Below are 22756 nucleotides of genomic sequence, written 5' to 3' on the forward strand. Positions count from 1 at the left end.
TGTGGGTCCTTCTAGTTGTGGCATGTGGGACGCTGCCTCAGCGTGGTTTGATGAGGAGTGCCATGTCCACGCCCAGGATTCGAACCAACGAAACACTGGGCCGCCTGCAGCAGAGTGCGCGAACTTAACCACTCGGCCACGGGGCCAGCCCCTACATTTCGCTTTTTTGTGAAGACAATATGCCAATTCAGTTTTAGACTATGTACGTCACTTGTGTCTTCATTTCCTTTATTTTCACTCCTATCTCAACTAGATTTTGGTCTTTTCATTGGTCACTAACATTCTTCAAGTGAAATTGTCAATGAAAATGCAAGTAGCTGAAATTTAAGCCGTTTTTCTTACTGCTTGTTATGAAATCAGTTTAAAGTTGGGGAGAAAGTTCTTTGTTTTTTTATAATTCATTGTTTCTTTATGTATTGTAATTGTAGGTGGTCTGCCTGCCCCTTCTAGGTAGAAGTGCACAGCTTATTCTGTTCTTCCTTATAGAGTGTGGGGTGTCTCCTTTGATTATCTTTTGGAGCAAACCTCTCAGAGGTTCCATATTAACGCACAAACCCAGTGCTTAGTGTTCTAGGTTTGAAAAGTTGTGATTCTTAGAGTGATCTTTCCTAGGTGACTTACTGTCCCGTTTCTTCAGGTCTTTGCTAAAATATCACTTCATCAGGAATGTCTTCCTTGGTCGCTCTGTGTAAAATAAAACTGCTCTCTGTATCATCTCCTTTCACCGTCTTCTTTTCCTTCAGGGCACTTATTATCTCCAGGCAGACAGTACAGCATCTGCCTTGTCCTACCAGAATGTGAGCTTAGTGAGAAGAGGGACTTTGACTTCTGTTTTACTGGCATATCGTGGCTGCTCAATAGTGATTTGTTGAATACATAGTGAATGAATTCTATAGTATGTGAATAATTGTGAAACTGACTTAAGTTACATTAATTAATACAAATAAAATAATAGTTTATTTTGAATTAACACCCAGTGGTCAAAGTTAAGTTAACTGGTATTTACAAGTGAGTTCTGTCAAGTTTAGAAAATAGAACCTTCTTCTGGCCTCTTTGCATTTCTCTGAAATGTCAGCAGCATGTATATTCACCTGTCACAGAGATCTTGCGTATGGTGATTTGTCAAGACTGGTAGACTTTGGTGGGCTCTCATCATCCTCTGCTTTGTAAGTTCAGACTCTACTTTGCTATTACCACTTTAAAAACAACAAAACTCTGGCTTTTCTTTATTTTACTTGGGACAAAATATAGTTAACACCATTATGAATAAAGATTAAACAAATAGTCGAAGACTAGCCGTGTCGATTATCAGAAATGCCTTTTAATATAAGTTGTCACCAGGTCCTAAGCATGTAGTCATATTCCCACTTAGGAAATGCAGAAGAGGACAAGAATGTGCACACGTAAGTCAGTAACAACAGCTCAGCAGAGCATAAAGCAAGCACTTCTTCCACTTGGAGGGAGGGTGTAGTTTTAAAAAGTCCCCATCCCTCATCCTGTGATTTGGTTCTCTCTCCCAGGTGGACATGCCCTCTTCTTCCCCATCTGGTCATCAAACCATGTTCCCTCTTCACCCCAAGAATTGCTAGCCTACAGCGCATTCTGAGACTTCATTTCTTCAGTACTGTAGAGCTCCAGCACCAAGGCCCACAATGGCTCCAGTGATTCATGACCGTGTGTTAGATCTTGATTACATTAAATCCTCATTACATACTGTGGCTTTCTGTCTCAGTGCTTCAGCCACAACAGTCCTCTGATGGATGTGTGCATGTTGTAGGTGACGACAATAAGGCAATAGAATTACAAAGGATAGAGATGGGCCTTCTGATTCTCTAGTGAATCATGACACAGGAATAATAATAACATTTCTGTAGTGCTTTACAATTTACAAAATATTCATCACCACTGTTGCGTTAGATTCTCACAGTGGCCTAGTGAAATTGCTGTTATTTTAGCTCCAATTTCTGGTGGTTGAACTGAGCTCAAAGTGGTTTAGTAACCATGTGGATTCTTGCTTTGTTACACCACCCTGAGAAACAAGAAATGATAACAGTAAAAGAAAATGTCTTATTTAGACTGTTTATTTGTGGTGCAGCTTTTGTCTCAAAGTTTGGTTCTTTCTGACACACTGAAGGAGAGGGTGGTATTGTTTTGTTGCTCTGTGCTCCTCCTGGCCTGGCATCAGAGTTCATTTTCCATTAGCATGGTAAATTTTTACTGTGCCATTCTCTATTACTCTTCCATGTTGACAGTGTTAAAGGTACTTTACGAATGTGAAGTAGAAGTTTGCATAATGGAAAACTAAAGCACCATGTTCTTATCAAACTGAGTAAATGGCTAGTTATTGATGGTAGTTTTATTTTTTTAAATAGTTCTGTTTTTTTGTGGAGTTGACAGTTTTTCATGGAGTAATAGTATTATTAGATTTAAAGCATTTAGTTATTTTTTTAGAGGAAATACTGTAAGTCCTTGTTTTATAATTCTAGGCCGCAAAAGATTTCACAGCGCTTCAAAAATCTGATTATATGTTAATGCTATGTCTAGAGTAGAAAACTTACAAAATTGTTTTTTCCTGTAAAAGTATATTTATTTTTCATTTTCATTTTTTATTGAAGGATTAAAGTTTTTCATCATTAATAAAATTCTTACTGTCTACCTTGTGAATATTTTAGTTGCCATAGCTAATCTTAATTTCTAAAAAAAATTAGTAACTTAATTATAATAAGAAAAGCTTCCAAATTTATTTTTAGGTTTTAACGAATTATTTGTGTTCTATATGTTAACTGTCCCAGCATGAAATCAATTTTCGGTCTTGATTCATCCCAGATCTGAGATTTCTATCACATTAATATTATAATTAGAAACAGTAATAGAGATGGCAACTTAGAAAGCACGCTTTGCTTCTTGGCGATTTAGCGTATTTCTCTGCGTGCATAGGACTTCAAGAACCTTCAGTCCACTAATAAATTTATTAAGTCAAACTTAAAAGAAGTGAAAGTCTCTCTTTCTTCCTCTCTCCCCATGGCCAGTCTGCTAAAATAGATTATTCATGCTTGTTTGATTCAGGTAGGCCTTTGCAAGCTTCCCTACTAGGCCTGGGAATGTGGTACATTGATGCCTTTTCAGAGGCTCTGACATAGACCAAGCTTTTATTGCATGGTGTTTTATTATTACCAAATCCTGGTCTCCACCCAGTTTGTAGGCACTCTGCTTATTCTTTTGAACCAGGAAAGGTTATCACCTACCTTAATCCATGCAGCAGCGTGGATTAAGGACACCAGTGTGCCCCAGGATTCTCAAAGAGGATCCTGGAAACTTCTTGTTTCTTCTTTTTTGCTGTCTTTACTAAATTCTATTGGGCCTTAGGAGGATTTGCATCTGAAATGAGCAACCTGGTGTTTTTCTCAATGAAGACATCAGATCAAAGTTCAGTTAGTCAAGGCCTTTCTAAAACATTAAGGGGGCTTGGACTTACACAGTAAAAAGATGAGCTCTAGCAGAGATTGCAGTAGAAACATTCTGAACTATAATCCGGATAAAGAATAGATTATAGGCCAAAGAACAGACCTTAGTTAAATTGCTTTAGACTAATAACTTTATGTTTAAAAACTTTACACCCTACTCTTAAGAAACATATTTTAATGTCACATAATTTATTTTTCAGTACTTTCATGGTCAGTAGATAAATGGTGTTTTGGGAAGCATACTTCTGGATATGTTGTATTGAAAAGATTAGATTGAGCAAATTGATAGGTCTCTTCATTGCTGAAAATAAATAGTGCCTTATGGAGGGATGAACAGTCATTTTATTTAGAAAATAAATGTCGAGCCCACAGACTATGAATCTGAGAATAATATTTCTATTAGACATCACATTTTTTTATTCTGTGTAACTGCGTAATTTCATGTTTGTAGGCATTAAATTTAAGAACATGAGTCCTTGAAGTCTTCAGATGCAAATATGTAGTGTCAAGCAAATGCCTCTTATCTAAACTACAGAGTTGTCAGTTACCTAGTAAACTACGTTAGGAACCTGCTGTGGATAGTTTTTTAATTTTTGCAGATCATCTAGTTTTGTTGAATGTTCTGAAATTTGTCTGTCTTGTAGTATTCAGGACAGTGGAAACTATGTAAATTTAGATCAGAGATTTCATTAGAGTTATTGCCAAGTGGAATCTGTTAGTAGTTCAGCTTTAGTTAGAGGTGTCTGTATATTTCTGATGTGCTGAATGAAAGAAATCAGCCCAAGTCCATTCAAAGCAATATAATTATAGTAAGAATGTTACAGTCCTGGGCTTTTACTATCCTATGTAAATAAATTCAGCTTCAGTAGTTATTAGTTTCTTATGAGAAAAATAATTTGTTGGAGAAATTGTTAGTAGAGAGCACAAAAGAGAAATTATCAATGAACTAATAACGACTGTGCCAGATTTCTGATTTATCTAATGTAGCTTATGTATATTCTCCCGCTTTATCATATGCCTTGTTCCCATCTGGAGTACCTAGTGCATTTTATACTATAAGCCTAATTTTAAGTTTGTAAGAAAATTTGAATATATATACACACTGTCTTGTGAGAATCTAGTTTTAAAATGATGCTCTGTTTAGTATATTTAAAATAGCTAGTTTCTTTTGGGCCCCTCACCAGTGACTTAATTTGGCTTAACTTTTCATTAGTTCTTAGCAACTGCATATTTAATTTGTCATTAAAACCTGAAATCCTTACATTAAGACTTATGTATATTAAATTTTTGAACTTAGGAAGGTATACAGTATAGTAAAAAAGCAAAGAAGTGTCTAAATTCCTATCAAACTTAGGGAACCACCAGGTTCTTCCCCAGGAGTGAAGAAACATAGAAGATGAAAGGGTTGCTTTCTAATCACTGAGAATTTAAAATAACAACACTTGTGTGCTTCTTTGAAATTTAATAAGTCTGTGTATATCCGCTCTTCCTTATTAGCATTAAAATGTATAAATATATCAGTGTTTTGCTGAATGTAGGAAGAATAAATTGTAGTTTTAAAAAAACTAATTTTTTAGCAACGAATACGGGTTTTCTTAACAGGTTGGACCAATATCATCTTCAATATTCGGTCACTATTATGATGCATCAAAAAGGATACCGCAGGAACTAATTGAGGCTTCAAAGTGGCATGGATTTTTTCTTCCAGAAAAAATATCTTCAACTCTTAGTGTAGAATCCTGGTAAGTTAATGGCTCAATTGTGGTTTCAAAGGTTAATGGATGCATTTTTACCACGTCTTTTGGAAGAAGGCATACTAAAGGTACATATCCTAATAATCAGTGTTAGTTTTCCACATAATCTATAACCTTAATTGTGTGTGTTTTATATTATTTCATTATATGTGGTATTTTTTTTTCTGGTCCTGTAACTGTTGGACTTGCCATTACTGTTAATTTGTGACTTGAAAACTCTGGATACCAACTTTACGATACCTGCTGTTTTTATTTTCAAGAAAATGTGGAATGATTCTAAATCAGGATCTTTCAGCCCTAAGTGCAAGTGGATACCCAAGTATTACTTATTGATAAGAAGAGCAGTGAAAATGGCGTAAAGTAGTGCTGTTGCCCCATGTTTTTCCATAAGTGCTCTTTCAGAAAGTAAACAAGTGTATGTTTTCCAATATTTTATTTATTAAGGCTTTCTATTTCTAGTTGTGCTGTAAATAAAACAATCTGTAGTTTTTCAGGTGACTAAAGGGAATTTAGGGTTTGAGTTTTACAATGAAGAGTTTTAAGTATTAAACCAACACAACATGTCTATAGTGCTACTGACTTTATCATGGCCAAACTCTGAAAATTACAGTATTTGACATCGAATAATTTATAAAGTGTTAAGAATATTTCATTTCAATTTTTATTGCAGTGGGATCAAGGGAAGGAAATCCATGGAAAAGGCTGTTGGCTCTGCTTTCTTTCATACTGTAAAACCATTAGTTTAAAAGTAAGATGAGTTATTAAATAGTGATTTAATAGACAGGAAGTTGTGAACTGAAATGACTTAAAAATCTAGAGTCTCTTTTCCAGAAATATTACCTGAGAATTTAGTGAAGACTATCCTATTTATTTTTATTAAAACTGTTTAAAGAAAACAAACATTCTTCACTTTGCTGTGATGTTCTCCAGTCTTTGGCTGGAGACTTACCAAAAGTGGTCCTTGCATGCTGCCTTAGCACCAACAGCTGCCACTGATGCACGACTGCCAAGTGTGGGTCCCGCTGCTGTGCACTCTACATTTGTTATCTAGTATAATCCTTCTCCCAACTCTGTGAAAGCCTGTATTCCAGGGCCAGCCAAGTGGGGTAGTGGTTAAGTTTACGCACTCCGCTTCAGCAGCCCAGGGTTCGTGGGTTCAGATTCTGGGCACAAGCCTGCACACTGCTCATCAAGCCATGCTGTGGTGGCGTCCCACATAGAAAGTAAAGGAAGATAGGCACAGATGTTAGCTCAGGGCCAGTCTTCCAGGAAAAAAAAGTATATATTCTGTTTTCCAGAAGAAGATACTGAGGTTCACAGAAGCAGGTTATCTGAGGCTCAACTATTAAGTGGTAGAGCCAGGATTAACGTAAGTCAGATCCCTCTCTATTTCATTTTGCTTTACTGCTTCAGAAGATTTTGGTGTCTTTCGCCTTTACCTTCCTGTGTTATGGAGGAAAGAGCACTGATAAAGAAATTTAAAAATCTGAGTTCTGATACTGAGTCCATCCTACTGTAAAACTTGGGCGAGTCCCTTAAATTCAGTGAAAATAAATATCCTCCTGTGAAAAATGGGGAAGGGGGGCAGAATACCACCTGTCGTACCTACATCACTAATTTGTTGTTAAGTTTGAATGATTGTATGGATTATACTGTACTAGTTCCTGATTTTGCCATTCACTAAACCAGACATCCATATACATACGCGTTTGGGAAATAGGTCAAAATAAATTTTCCATGATTTCCCAGGCAGTGAATGGTGGAACCCAGAATCAAAGTCCTTTCTTTCTGACTTAGAAACCTGGATTAGCAATAATGCTGTGCTGCCTCCATTCATGGAGTGCTTAGGCAAATGAAAAATGTAAAATGTACATTAAGTATGATGTAAGTAAATGAGAATAATATGATCTTACTTTTGTAATTAAAAATATATTTTAAGGATAAAACTTTTTTAAGCCAGAAAGTACAAGGTTTTTTTCATTCATTCAGCAACTAAAGGGAGGAAGGAATGAACGTTGTTGAATACCTGTTCCCTGTTGGGCACTGTTCCAGGCATTCGACCATGGGATATCTCATTTAATCCTCCAGACAACCCTCCGAGAGATGTAATACTGTCCCCATTTTGTAGGAAACTTGAGGTAGCTTTCCCGCTGTCGTAGGCTGTACGTGACTAAGCTAACACCCAAACCCATGTCTGCAAAACCTCTGCTCTCCTCTGCCCCAGGCTGCCTCCACTGACTGTGCAGCACACGGACAGCGCACGAGGCTGGGTGCCGGGAGAATTACACGTTGATCGGCTGTGAGGGTCTAGTCCTTTGGCTTTAAAATATATTTTTTCAGAATATTTTTTGAAAACTAGCAGTTTTGCACAGAATAGGAAAATTTATAGATTTTAATTATCAAGGCAGTATTTCATTTCATAGTTGTTAACTGATAATGCATTTATTTCATATTAAACTTAAATGCTTAATTAAATGTAATTAAACTTTAAACATGTAATTAAATTAATTTTGAAAATGGCTACTTTACCATGTGAGATTTATTTTAATTTATGAAAAGCGTGTGCTCATTTCACTGAAATGAGCTTTATTGGTTCATTTATAAAACAGTAAAGCTAAGCCTTACAGTTGTCTATACTTTTCCTGTAATTAAGACTAGAGGATATCACTGTGTCCTACTATCGTATGTGAGGATACTATGTATAATTTCATGATTTGTAAAGGCACTATTGAAACCTGTAAAGATTTTTTTACAGTAAGAAGAACTGAAGGTCATTTAAAATTTGCATTAACCAATTTAAAATTATTGGTGGGTTTGACTCTGGAAAATATTCATACATACAGTTTAAACTTTCAAAATAAAGCTTGGGTATAAAAACCTGAGATATATCACAATAATATTATTCAGATGATTTTATTTTGATATTTTACTGCCATAAATCCGATAATCTGAGTCACAAAACAATGATAAGAAAACTGATTTTGAGAATACTTCTGTAGTCTAAGTTTTCAAAATTTGATGTTTTTTTAAATTAAACTTTGCTAACAAGTATGCCCAAGTACCGTTCTGTTTCCTCACTAGAAAGATATTGCCATTTTTCAGGGCATGGATGGTGTCTCAACTTTCTTATTTATTAACAAATCTACTAACATACTGCTTAACCTACTGTTACAGACTGAAGGTTTGTATGCCCCCAAATTCATATGTTTAAGCCCTAATCCTCAGTGTGATGGTATCTGGAGATTGGGTTTTGGCAGGTAATTAGGGTTAGATGAGGTTATGAGGTTGGTCCTTGTCTGATAGGATTGGTGTCCTTAAAAAGAGGGAGAGACACCGAATTCCCCTCTCCGTGGGCACACACCCAGGAGAGGCCACGTGAGCACGCAGCGGGAAGGTGGGTGTCTGCAGCCTAGGGGAGAGCTCTCACCAGATACCAGCCATGCTGGCACCTTGGTCTTGGACTTCTGGTCTCCAGAACTGAAACCAAATAAATTCCTGTTGCTTAAGCCACCCAGACTATGGTAGTTTGTTATGGGAGCCCAAGCCAACTAATATAGCCACTATATTGTAAGATGTTACTTTTTTAATTATAGATACGTCAGGTCTTGAATACTGAGTTCAAATACAGTTGGTAATAAATAGAATGAACTTGTTTTGATGTGTTTCTTTGAAATTCAGGATTTTGTTTTTACATACGTGTCCTAACAATAGCTAGTAGGTTCTTATATTAGCTAAAAGTTTTGTACTAAGTTGAATCAACTGAATTCTGAAAGAACCAGTTATCTTTCTGGGAAAATTTCTAGAGGAAAATCAATGGAAAGAGGAGAGGAATAACACTTAAGGTTTTAGAAGTCATCCCATTTTCCTTCTCCTGCCACGTCTCTGTGCCAGCCTCAGCGGAAGCTCTGTGTAAGCCTTCTGTGATATTTCCCTAGACAGCCGTAGGTATGCCCCATCCATCTGCTTACTTGTATTCCTACTTCTGTCAGGGCGCTTGTCGCATTACTCTGTGATGGTTCATCTTGCTGCATTCTGTCTTCCCTCTCAGGCACTGGACATCCTTGAGAAAAAAAGGCGTGCTTTCATCTCTCCGTCCCCTGAGTCTTGGGCGTAGGTGTTGACTTGCTCATTGGTGAATTAGTGGACTGAAGCACAAAGTATAGTGATAACTGGTAGCCTTGTTCTCAACACAAAGATTTAGTGGGATGAAACCAGACTGAAACCTAGCCATGTGAGAGTATATTTTATTTCAAAAAAACAGATCTCTTAGACTGAGAAGCAGAGAACCAGAGTGTATTCAGAAGTTGCACTTGGAAAATTCACTCATGAGAAACGAATTTTCCAGGTAAGACTGAAAGTTGAGAACGGAAATCACCAGGTTCTGGAAGTGCTCTGTAAACTGCTGCAGGATACAGTGAGTGAGGTATTTCTGCAAATCTCAGACCGCGGAAAGGCGAGATGTAAGTGTGAGGAGGGGTTTTGCTGTATACTTATCTGCTGGTGATGTAATCAAAGTGAAAAGATAATGTCTGAAAATGCAGAGTGAGGACTATTATCCTGAACCTCACTTTGACCGATAGAGGACATTACCTGCTTCCCTGTTGGCCTCTTGCTGCTCTCTGTCCTTCACAGGCCTTTGGGCACGCAGGGTCTAGTTGATCCTCTCACTCCCCAGGTCATGTGTGGCCTGCTATCTTCATTACTGCACATGGGGTTTTTAAAACAATTATTTCCCACCTCACTCCGCACCCCTCATTCTAGTTGTCTTCACCATAGGCATACTGTCTCTTGTTTGTGGATACCCTTCCAGATTTCTGTTTTTCCTTCAATAAGGTGACTCCTTTGAGCCTTGACTCCTCCCTCCTTCTCACTCCCTTTGTCCAGTCCATCAGCAGATCCTGTCAGCTGTATCTTCAGTATGTCCAGATCCTGATATCTTCTTGCAACCTTCACCTCTTCCATGCCAATCTAAGTCACCCACATTTCTTACCAAAACTCTTGGAGCAGCCTCCTAATTCGTCTTGTTCCTTGCCTCTTGGTGGCTCCTATTTTTCTTCAAAACAGCCTAGTGAACCTTTTCACAAAGTACTATCCAATAGAACTTTCTGCAGTGATGGAAATTTTCTGGATCTGTGCTGTCTGCTATAGCAGCCTCTAGCCATGTGCGGCTAATGAGTACTTGAAATGTGGCACTGAAATTTTTGATTTTTTATTTTAATTAATTTAAGTGTAAGTAGCTCTATGTGACTAGTGGTTATCTTATTAGATAGTACAGTTTACAGCATAAGTCAGCTCTTACCACTACTCTGGCTCAAACCCTCCAATGATCTCTGATCTCAGGATAATAAAACCACATCCTAACAAAGGCCCTGTAGGGCCTTGAGAACCTAGTTGGCCCTACTTCATCTGATTGCTAGCTACCTCTCTGATCTCTTTGGGCTTATTAGGGTTGGGGAAAGAAAGGATAAAGGGAATATCAAGAATGCTGTCCAGTTTTCAGACATTAGAACTAGGCTGGCGCCATTTACTGATGTAAGTAAACGTAAACATATATCCAACAGTATTTGTTGAACACCTTCTCTGATGTGAACACTCTGTAAACGAGCACCTTTGATGAGCCCAGCACTATGCTAAACCCTAGGTTTATTTTACTAAACAAAGCAGCCCTTGTCCCTGCCCATGTGTAGCCAACAGTCTAGGGAGAAAGCATACAAAACTGTTTTGAAAACAAAGCAAACAATCTATAATTATGGACGGTGATAAATAACATAAAGAAGAAAAGGACATTTTGCATAATTGTGGAGTGGGGGGAGATATACTTTGAGTTGTGTTCAGGTAAGGCCTCTCTGAAGAGGAAACATTTAAGCCAAGGCCCCGGGAATAAAGGCAGTCACAGAAGGGGCCAAGATGTCTTCCTGACAGAGGGAGCATCAGGGCTGAGAAAGGGAAGAACCAGTAGGTTCAAGCAGCTAAAAGGCAGGAACAGCGTGAGTGATGGAAAGAGCCACATGGAAGGTGGGTTCAGAGAGCTCAGTGGGGATCCTGGCACTCTTGTAGGAAAGCTGTTCGTGAGGGTAGAGAAAACAATAGCTGGAAGAGGTTGAGTGAGAGAAATATTTTTTTGTTCGTTTCTGTTTTGTTCTGTCTAAATGTGAATGGGAAAAATTCAATAGAGAGGGAATGGATGAAGATATAGAAGAGGAAGAAGCAGCTTCCAGCTGCTTGCCACTGGGCCTGTTACTAAACCACTTGGGGAAATTCCTTAACCCTCACTCTCTCTGTTACCCATCCATAAAACAGGCCTAAAAGTCATACCCTCTGAATGCTGCTTGATACATGGCAAGTTCTAAATAAATGTTAGGGAGTCATGGTGTGTGTTCTGGAAAAGGCAGCAGATGCCTCAAAGCAGCTATGGAAGTATTGGCCTTTTAGACGTAATAACATTTCCTCCGCTGGAGGGAAAGGAAGGGGTAAAGAGTAGTGTCAATGCAAATAGATTGGTGCTTCTGGAGGCAAGGTGTTGAGTTCTGTCAAAGCTATGGACTTGTGACTTCTCTTTACTCCAAGAATGATAGGTGTGGTCATCCACTGAGGGACAGTTAGTTACCTCTTTGGAGTTTGGGTTAAATGGGCAAGATTTCAGATAGTTGTTTCATAGACTGGAAGAACACATCAACTAGAGAAGAATCGGATATGTATTGGGCACCAGTCTGTCAGGTTGTGTGACTTTGTTGCATCTATGCTAAGATTCCTAGGTGCACGCAGGGTGATGTTTCATCAGGTGGAGTCAGCAGACAGACAAAGCACAAAGGAGTTTAAGGTATTAAAATAATGAACAAAGTGATGGACTGCAAATTCCAGGCAGGGAAAGCATGAATTGGAGACAACTTCCGTTGGCCTACAAGGAGAAGGAGAGGGGCTCTGGGACCGGCAGTGGACTCGCTAACTCGGCAGCGCGGCTGAGTGAACAGAGCAAGTTTCTGAGATAGGAAGTGTTGGTGGAAGAGAAGATGTTTGAATTCAGACTGTAAACCAGGGACAGAGTCTTCAATGCAGAGAGGGAAAAGTCCAAGAGCTTGATAAAGACAGCTACTTAAAAGGGAAATTCTTAGGGTTGGCTAGATTAAAAAAAAGCACGAGTTTTTCATTTGTTTTGTTTTACCAGAAAGCAGAGGAGTGGTTTGGAAGTGACATTGGAGGACAAAAGCAGATACCAACCAAATCTCCCAAATACTGAAGAAGAGAGTCAAGCGGCAGCTTTGTTTAGCTGGGCCCGAGTGCCCACCGCCTTCCAGGGGAAATGCAGTCATCCTGGGGCAGTGGTGGCCACTGTGGCTTTTGTGAAGGGCTGAGGCTGCTGGCGGCTGCGAAGACTGCGGGGAGAGTCTGTGCAGGGGCGGCCCTGCAGCAGCTGTTGCTGCAGAAGAGACTGGGGTGATTTCTGGGGTGAGCATCCAAGATAGAGTGGAGTGGAGAAGCAGACTGTAGTAATAGAATATGCAGTACGGCCCTGCTTATGTAAAATTCTACATAGCTTATTCCAAATTCTTTTCTAACATTAACTTAGGAGATGTTAAAGTTTCAAAAACTTAGTGATATTTGGTCAAATAAACCCATGAAAGACTGAAGCTAAATCCCCTCAGAGGCTGCATGAGTATTTGAAAGGCTGTGAGAGAAATGCCAAAATTAAACAGATATATGCATAGTTAAAGTAACCCTGCTTATATTTGTTTATTGGCAATATACTCTTCAGAATGAGCAATGGTTTTATCAGCAACTTCTTAACATCTCTTAATAGTTTTTCTCAGTAAGAACAAGAAGTGCTGGTACAGAGAGAGGCCTAAAATCTGTTCACCGAACTGTTAACAATGTTCACCTCTCGGTGGTGGATTTTGGGTGTTTTCTTTTATTCTTTGTAGGTTTTATTTATTTGAATTTTTATGATAAACAAGCATCATTTTTGTTCTAGGGAGGTATTTCAAATTAGCGGGGAAAACCTAATCATTTGGGAATAATATAGTGAAATCCTTACCTAATATCTCACCTCAAACTATATTTCCAAAGAGCTAAAGATTTAAATGTAATAAATTAAATTACAAAAGTAATACAAGAAAATAAAAGGGAATGTCCTAAACTCTTGGAGTGGGAAATAGCAATCAGTTTATTTAATACTCATGTCTAAATACCATTCTTCATTGGAAGGACCAAGGACACTGGAGAAAGAAAAAGATACACCTTTAACATCTTTTTATGTTTAGAAGTGCTTAAACAATGATGAGGGTGTGTCAAAAGGATACAGAACCCAGCTCCATGAAGCTCCCAATGGCCAAATCGGAGATAATTTGAACATCAAAATAATGATAGTAATGGATTATAGCCCATTTTATGAAATAGGAAGTCATGAGTACATACTGATATAAATAAATTGAAAGTTACCGAGGAACAAGATATTTACCTAACCTCACATTACCTCCCCACAAAATATTTATTGACTACGAAGGGGTAAAGAATAATTTTACAGTAAAGAAGCCTGGCAGACATCACTTTAATCAAGTTAATGTCATCAGTAACAGGGCTAGTCCAAATTGTATTCTACCTGATAATATGCAGTGACAAGAACTCAGCAACACTTCTGTGATATTCCTACCCAAAGTACATAATTTAAAACTGATCATGAAGAAACAGCAGACAAACCCAAATTGGGAACATTCTACCAAATATCTGGCTTGTACTCCTCAAAAGCGTCAAGACCGTGAAAGTTAAGGAAAGCCTAAGGCACTTCCAGATTGAAGGAGACTAAAGAGATATGACAACTGAAGGCAACATGTGGTTCTGAACTGAGTTCCTTTGCTATAAAGGATGATATTGGGACAACTGGAAAAACTTGAATGGGATCTGAGGACTAGATGGTAGTGTCAATTTCCTAATTAGATCAATATCCTAAGTCGGATGGTTGTGTTATATAGGGGAACGTCTTTGTTTGTAGGAATCACACCCTAGATTATTAAGAAGTGATGGATCATCATGTCAACAACTTATTCTCAAGGGGAACAGGAAAAAAAGTTTTTTGTTCTGTATTTGCAACTCTTCTATATTTGAGTTTGTTTCAAATTCTTAGAAAATGCAAGCACACATGTATGCATATGTGTGTGTGTATATATGTCTTTAGTAAATTAAGACCATTTTTAAGTTGAGTACCATAGTACAAAACAGGCAAAAGATATCAGCAGGAGGTTCTCGCGAGAAGATACAGAAAGGGCTCATAAGCCTCACTAATAACCAAAGAAGTGTAAACAAAAACCAGAGAGATACCATTTTTCAACTATCAGATATTTTAAATGATAATGCCCTGTGTTAGTGATGGTGTGGAGAAACACACCACTCGTGTTAATTGTAGCAGTGTACATTGTCAAAACAATTCTGGGGAAAGGTGTCAGAGTGTACGTTATCAGTTGCCATTTTACCATTTCCAGAAATTTATCATAAAAAAATAATGATACAAGTTAACAAACCTGTATTTACAAGAATGATTGTAACTATGTGTCATACTAAAAATCTGGAAGCAACCTAAGAATTGTCAGTATAGATTGGTTGAGTAAATTATGTTGCATCCAAATAATAGAATACCTTGCAAGCAAAGTGAGAAGATTTTTAAAAATTATGGAGTATAACATATATAATAATAAATAATATATTTGTAGAAAGTGACCCATGAGGCTGTACATCAGCAGTCTAAGAGTCATTTTCTCTGGGTGTTTGAATTATGGGTGATTTTCCTTCCTTTTTTTTTTAGCCTTCTTGAGACAGCATGGTTAAGGTAGAGGCTCTTTGGTTAGACAATCTAGGTTTGAATTCTGGCTCCTCCACTTACTAGCTGTAGGACATTGTGCAAGTTACTTCACTTCTCTGGGTCCACATTTCTTAGGATGCAAAATTAGAGTAATAATACTAGAAACTACTTTATAGGATTATTAAATGAGATAATGAAGATTTAACACTTAGCACACAGTGGCTGGTATAGTAAGGGCTTAGTGAATTTTGGCCTCCATCCTTATTGTTATTTCTGCTTATAGGTTTGAAATTCATCTAACAAACATATTTTTGTTACCAAGTAAATCAATAAAGTTATTTCCACCTTTGAGAAAAAATATATCTACTTGAGCAGATATTTTTTATCTGGACAATCAGCTCTCTCTTCCCGTTCTTTCCTTTGAGAAAAACATATTTGGAGATCAATTCCTCCCTAGATATCAGCCTGTGAATGAGCAGTGGCAGTATGTCTTGTGCCTCACACACTCCTTAGCTCCCTCCTGGAGGTGGATTGGAAGACTTGCTAACAGACTGCTGCTTGCTCCTCACTTGGCAGTTGTGGTGATACCATTGGACAAGCCCCATTTCTTCTTACCTCCTTAGGTGCATACCTTGTTCCATCTAGTTATCCTGCCTGACCTCCATTCATCCTGCACCTGGAGCATTACTATATTATACTGATCCCACGGGGACTGATAACAGCTAACAATGACTGAGCACTGATTTTCTGTCTGCTACTGTTATTACCATTTTACATTTATTTCATTTAATCCTTACAAAAGTCTTATGAAGTTTGTAGTATCCCCATTTTGAAAATGAAGAAGTAAGCACAACAAGTTTAATTAGTTTATTTAAAGTCATACAGGGACTTAAAATCAGGGGAGCCCAAATAGCCAAAAAGTTGGAGGTCTCACACTTCCTGATTTCAAAACATATTAGAAAGCTACGGTAATCAAAACAGTGTGGTGTGGTCTTGGCATAACAACAGAGATGTAGACCAATGGAACAGGATAGAGGACTCAGAAAAAACCCTCGCACACATGGTCAAATGATCTTCAACAAGAGTGCCAAAGCCCCCCACTCAAGGGGAAAGGACAGTCTTCAGTAAATGGTATTGGGAAAACTGGACATCCACATGCAGGAGAATGAAGGTGGACCCTTGTCTTATACTATATCCAAAAATTAACTCAGAGTGGATTAAAGACATAAATGTAAAACCCAAAACTACAAAAATCCTAGAAGAAAACACAGAGGGAAAGCTTCATGACATTGGATTTGGCAGTAATTTCTTGGATATAACATCAAAAGCATAGGCAACAAAAGCAAAAATAGACAAAAAGTAGTGGGACTGCCTCACTTAAAAACCTCTGTGCATCCAGAGGGGGAAGTGGTGTACCCACAACATGACTAACAAAAATGTACAACTGAAATCTCACAAGGTTGTAATCTATCATAACATTAATAAAAAAAATAAAAAATAAAAAATAAAAAAAACCTCTGTGCATCAAAGGACACAATCAACAGAGTGAAAAGGGAACCTAAGGAATGGGAGAGAGTATTTGCAGATCTTTTATCTGATAAGGAATTAATATCCAGAATGTATAAAGAACTACAATTCAACAACCAAAAACAACCTGATTAAAAACTGGGCAAAGGACGTGAATAGACATTTTTCCAAAGATGATATGCAAATGGCCAACATGCATATGAAAAGATACTCAACAACACTACCATTAGAGAATATGCAAGTTGAAACCACAATGAGATATCACCTCACACCCATCAGGATGGCTATTATCAAAAGAACATAAGAAGAGTCAGCAAGGATGTGGAGAAATCGGGACACTTGTGCACTGTTGGGGGCATTGTAAATGGGCAAGTACTAGGAAAAACAGCATGGCAGTTCCTCAGAAAATTAAAAATAGAACTACTATATGATCCAGCAATCCCACTTCTGGGTATGTATATAAAAGTATTGAAAGCAGGATCTCAAGAGATATTTGCATATCCATGTTCATAGCAGCCTTATTCACAATAGCCAACAGATGGGAGCAGCCCAAATCTCTATCAAAGAATGAATGGTTAAACAAAATGTGGCATATACATACAGTGAAATACTATTCAGCCTTAAAAAGGAATGAGATTCTGTCACGTGCTACAACATGGATAAACCTTGAGGATGTTATGCTGAGTTAAATAAGCCAGTCACAAAGAGACAAATACTGCATGATTTCACTCCAGTGAGGTGTCTTAAGTAGTCAAATTCATAGAAACAGAAAGTAGAATGGTGGTTATCAGGGGCTGGAGGGAGGGGAAAATGAGGAGTTATTTAGTGGGTATAGAGTTTCAGTTTTGTAAGATGGAAAAGTTCTAGACATCTGTTGTGCAACAATGTGAATATACTTACACTACTGAAAGATACACTTTATGTATTTTTTACCACAGTTAAAAAGGAAAAAGGGAGGTTGGCCCCGTAGCCAAGTGGTTAAGTTTGCGCACACCACTTCTGTGGCCCATGGTTTCAGTGATTTGGATCCTGGGCACGCACCGAGCACCACTCATCAAGCCAAGCTGAGGCGGCATCCCACATAGCAGAACTCAAAGGACCTACAGCTAGAATATACAGCTATGTACTGGGGGGCTTTGAGGAGAAGAAGAAGAGAAAAAAGAGGAAGATTGACAACAGATGTTAGCTCAGGGCCAGGGCCAATCTTTAAAAAAAAGAAAAGAAGAAAAAGGGAAAAAAATAGGTTGTATTACAAATTTACTTATATTCTATTTACAAAAGATAAATTCACAATATATATGGACAAGAAAATATTTAAAGTAAAATGACAAATGAAGATATACCAAGGAAAATACAAACAGACAAAACAACAACACAATGAGAGACCATTTCACACTCTCTAAGATGGCTAGAGTCAAAAAGTTAGATAATAGCAAGTGTCGCCAAGGTTGTAGAGAAATCAGAGCACCCATATGCTACTCATGCACTGTGAGAATGTAAAATGGTACAGTTGCTTTGGAAAATGGCCTGGCATTTCCTCCAAAAGTTAAACATAGAGTTACCATTTGACCCGGCAATTTCTCTCCCAGGTATATGCTCAAGAGAACTGAAAACATGTCCACACAAAAACTTGTACATAAATGTTCATAGAAGCATTATTCATAGAAGCCTAGAAGTGGAAACAACCCAAATATCCATCAGCTGATGAATTGATAAACAAAATATGATACAGCGATATATGGTAGAATATTGTTCAGCAATAAAAGGAATGAAATATTGGTACATGCTATTACATGGATGAACCCTTAAAACATGCTAAGTGAGAGAAGCCAATCCCAAAAGACAACATATTATATGGTTCCATTTATATGAAATGTCCATAATAAGCAAATATATAGAGACAGAAAGAAAACTAGTGGTTCCTTAGGGCTGGGGAACATGGGAGGGTTGGAAGGGTATACTAATGGGTATAAGATTCCTTTTTAAAGGGATGGAAATATTCTAAAATTGATTCTGGTACTAGTTACATAATTCTGTAAATACCCAGAAGCCATTGAATTGCGCACTCTTAATGGATGAATTGTATGGTATCTGAATTAATATCTCAATAAAGTTATCAAAAAAAATTAAAGGATCCATTGATTTTAGCCAGTGAAAGTACTGGTGACCATGATAGTGACCGTTTTAATGGACTGATGGTGGTGAAATCCTAGTAGGATTTAAGGGAAAAGGTAAGGAGAGAAATCGGGGACACCAAAGATGAAAAAATTAAAGGAGTTTTGGTGCAGAGAGAATAAAATTGAGTAGAAGCTGGCAGAGGAAATGGGGCAGGAGGTGTTTTTACTTTTTTAAAAGGGAGAGAAAGCAGTATGTTTATAGGCTATAGAAAGCATTGAGTGAAAAAGGAAAGCAAATGATGCCAGATTGAGAGGGGAGGGTTATGAGAGTGACTTCCTACAGGATGCCATCTGTGCACAAGTGGAGGTCCTGGCTCAGTGCAGGTGTGTGGATACTTCACCTGTGGTAAAGTGGGAGGAGAGAGTATTTAGATATAATGGTGGGTGTCTCTTCTGGTTGCTTCTGTTTTCTCAGTGAGAGGTCATAAGCTGAGAATGAAGATGGGGGAAGAGATATTGGTGGTTTGTTCAAAAAGGAGAAAGTATGAGAAAGTCATCTAGGAGAGTGAGAATGTGTACCGTGGGATTGCCAGGAAGTCTTAAGGGCCTGTTGAAGTTTGTGGTCATGAATTTACAGGGAGACCAGTCCACTTGGATGGGGCATTCCCCACCGTTTTTAGCTGCACTGAGACAGATGTGGAGTGGGCAGAGAGTTGGATTTAACCAGAATGGTAGTTTTGCTGAGCAAGTGAGACAAAGCATGAGAAGGGCAAGGAAGTGAAGGTAAGGATTGACGGTGGATCAAGATGGTTAGTTAGTTGAAAAACTATATCAAGGGGAGTGAAGAGGTGGTAGACAATGGGATGGAGGTCTCAGTGGAGTCAAATGAGTGCACAGAGGCTCCAGGTGGGAAGATAGAAAATGTGGTGGTGAGGAGGGGAGTGCATGAGTTGAGATTGTACAGGGATAGCAGTTATTGATAATGGCAGGGTCTGAGGTATGACCATAGGAGTGAGCACATAGGGAGGATGGAGACAAGATCATTGGAGGAGAGGAGGTCAAGAAACTGAAAGGCAAGGGTATTTGAAAGGTGAGTAATGACCCAAGGTTGGACAGATGACAGCAGTAATGATGGGTAGCAGACAGAATCCAATGACCTGTTTATATCAGTAATCAAAGGAAATCAGAGTAATGTTGAACTGAATTATTCTTCCTGAAAGATCATACCCTCTCGTAGTGGTATCGCTGTCAGACAGTGGCTTGATCAGCCTATGCATGCAGTTCTTCTGTCCTCACGTTCTTAGTATTTCTCAGCTGTGGCCCAGAGCTCTGTGCTGGTCACTGCCCTCCTTGGTGCCCCTAATATATTCCTAGTCTCTCTGTGTTCTTCTCTTAGTTGAGTATCAGTGGTGAAGAGAATCAAACTCAACGTTGTTAGGTGAAAAGCATCAGAAAAGAAAAATCTGTAAATGACAGCCTTCAGGGTAATAGTAATGGAATTTTTAACTTGAAAATTACTTATGAATAGACTTCACGGTCTTTATAGTCATGTGCGAATGATGTGCTAATAAAACTTTAGCTCAGCAAACTATTTTACACAATTGGTTGACACATTTGATATTGTGTCTACTGCCTTATAAGTGTATCTCACTATTTGTCATAGATGAGTACCTGAAATACATGTATAAATAGAATTTTGGCAATACACGTCGTATTTTCTCAATGATCAGCGAATAGTGTCAAAGATGCTTCATCTTCACTTTAAATTAATCCTAATTGGGAGTGCCAACAGTTTCTCTTCCTAAGTATTTCTATCAAGTAGTTAAATAAATATTTAAATGCACCAGAAGTTCTTATTTTTAAAAACCCAGCAATGAATCATTTTAATAAGAAAAATCAGTCTTAAAAAAAAAGAAAAAAACCATTCTTTAACCATGTAATTTTGGGTCAGAATGGACAGCAGAGGTTATCTATTACAATTTCTTCACTTCACAGATGAGAGCATTTTGAGACCTAGACAGAAAAATTAAAGAATTTGCCTCATATCACACATTTAGCTGCAGTTGTTGGTGCGGATAGAACCAGAACTCAGATCTTGAACGTGCTTTTCTCTGCTATCCTGGTCTCTAGTTTATGTATTTGCAAATCTGTGCTTTTCCATATTGGATTTTCTTTGTATATCATGCACCAAGGTAATACAAGTGAGGCCTGTGGGTGAAAGTCTCACAGGTACAACCAAAACGGGAATGTCTTCTGAGAGCTGTGTGCCCAGATCCCTCGACTGTGTTGACTGCAGCCGTGTTTAAACCTCGTCTGAGGCACATTTGTGTATTTGAACCCTGCAGACTTTCGTTGAGTCTGGATCCCACTCTGAGATTTTGTCTTAGTTTAGACCAAAAAGCAGTTTTAGAAAACTTGGGTTTGAAGTGCCCCTTCTGTCATTTAATTGTTGTGCAGCCTTGAGCAAATCATTTAGCCTCTGTTGGTCTCGGTTTCTGAAGCGTGAGTGGAGGTGATGCCTGCACTTACCTCACAAGGTTGCTGTGCTGATCCAATGTGGTGAAGATGCTCAGGGTTTTGAGTGTTTACTAGGTACCAGACACTTTACTAGTTGGTAAAATTAAAATCAGGTAGTCTTGTTAGAAACAAACCCAAAAGCTTACCATCTATGAGTAAACTTCTCACTTATCAACTGGTTAATTTCATGTATACTTAATTTTATATTTGTCATTTATCTTTTCACAAATAAGATCTTGTCTCCTGTTACCCAGGCTTTTTTGTTATTGTTATTGCCTTTATTCTTTGATCACTCTAAGACTTTTGTCAGTATTCCTTTGTCCGTTGTTTGAGAAACTGCACAGCAATTATTTATTATCGACTTGATTTCTTCCCTAGGTATACCAGATCTGAATCTATTTCTTACAGCAGAGTTTTTAAGTGTTTCTTAATGAGATTGATGACAAAATTACTTTTCACAGGAAAACTAATGCCATTTGTTGATATAAATTAAAGTTCTCTGATGTGAACGTCCCTTAGACCTCTTCCTGAAAATCAGGCAAGGGTGGACGTTGGTAGGTACGAAAGCCGTATTTTTTTCCTATCAACTTTTTTAAAAATGGTAAACTCGGTTATCAGAATATAGATTTACATTTATGTCATTGGGCCCCTTTTATCCATGTTTGTATATTAGTATAAAAAAATTAATTCCTGTCAAACAACATGGTAATATAAGCAGACACATGAATAATGCACGTGCAACAATTTTATTTTTTAATTAAAATTTTAAATGCTTGATATTTCAAAAGTAAAAATTAAATTTCTAGTGGTTGTTTTTATATTCTTTGTGCTGTTATAGTCTTAAAGACAAATTTTGGAATCTCAAGCTAGATCATTTTCCTATAAAAGTTATTGAAAATTAAGAATATCAGGTGACATAGTGTCCATGATTTGAAATGTGCTGCATTTGGGACATGTTTTAAATATTTGGACAAGCCTGCCCTCTGTTAAATATCTGGTAACACTAGTAAGGAAGGCAGGGTCACATTTGTAACCAGGTTCCCTCCTTGCAGACTCCTATTTTCTGAGTTACTAGACTGCTGAACAGCAACAATAAAAAGGTAAAAGATGAAGCCTCAAAATTAAAGGGGCTTAATTTTAAAAATTTAGATGATGATAGAAGATATTTATCTTCAGCCAAAAACAATATTATAGATATCGCTGGCAAGGAAATGTATCTCATGGAGATTAACAATACTTAGTATTCTAATATCGGTACCATATAAACTAGTTCAGTTTTAAATGCTCTGATCCCATGTATACAAAAATGAATAGTCTCAATTAATACACCTAAATGTGTTGGTTTTTTCCCATTCTATTTCCTTCTCGAAGTAGAAATTAATTGATTTAGAGAAATTTATTTTACTACAAAGTTCTAAGTGTTGTTGGTGATGGGATTGTTTTATGTCATGTTAAATAAGGAAGAGGTTAAGATGTATTGGCCTTATGTTTTCATTTTTGTTCTTATAGCGAAAGAACCTCCCTCACCTTTGAAGAGAATCTTAGGTCTACTATAGTTACCTTAACAGACTGTGAGAATATGAAATA

General features: G+C 37.8%; 1 protein-coding gene across 9 annotated transcripts in view; it reads left to right on the top strand.

The window, feature by feature from the left end:
* ELP4 (elongator acetyltransferase complex subunit 4) overlaps nucleotides 1-22756 on the top strand; it is a 239262-nt gene that overhangs the window by 65008 nt on the left and 151498 nt on the right. For all 9 annotated transcript variants that reach the window (XR_011495973.1, XM_044751764.2, XM_044751762.2 and 6 more), the window contains exon 5: nucleotides 5067-5206. Coding sequence is in view for 8 of the 9 variants with exons in the window: in XM_044751764.2 (XP_044607699.1) it covers nucleotides 5067-5206 (140 nt within the window). In the remaining variant the exon portion in view is untranslated. The remainder of the gene's footprint in view (nucleotides 1-5066; nucleotides 5207-22756) is intronic.

Source organism: Equus asinus, chromosome 20 (assembly GCF_041296235.1).
Source record: "Equus asinus isolate D_3611 breed Donkey chromosome 20, EquAss-T2T_v2, whole genome shotgun sequence".
NCBI lineage: Eukaryota > Metazoa > Chordata > Mammalia > Perissodactyla > Equidae > Equus > Equus asinus.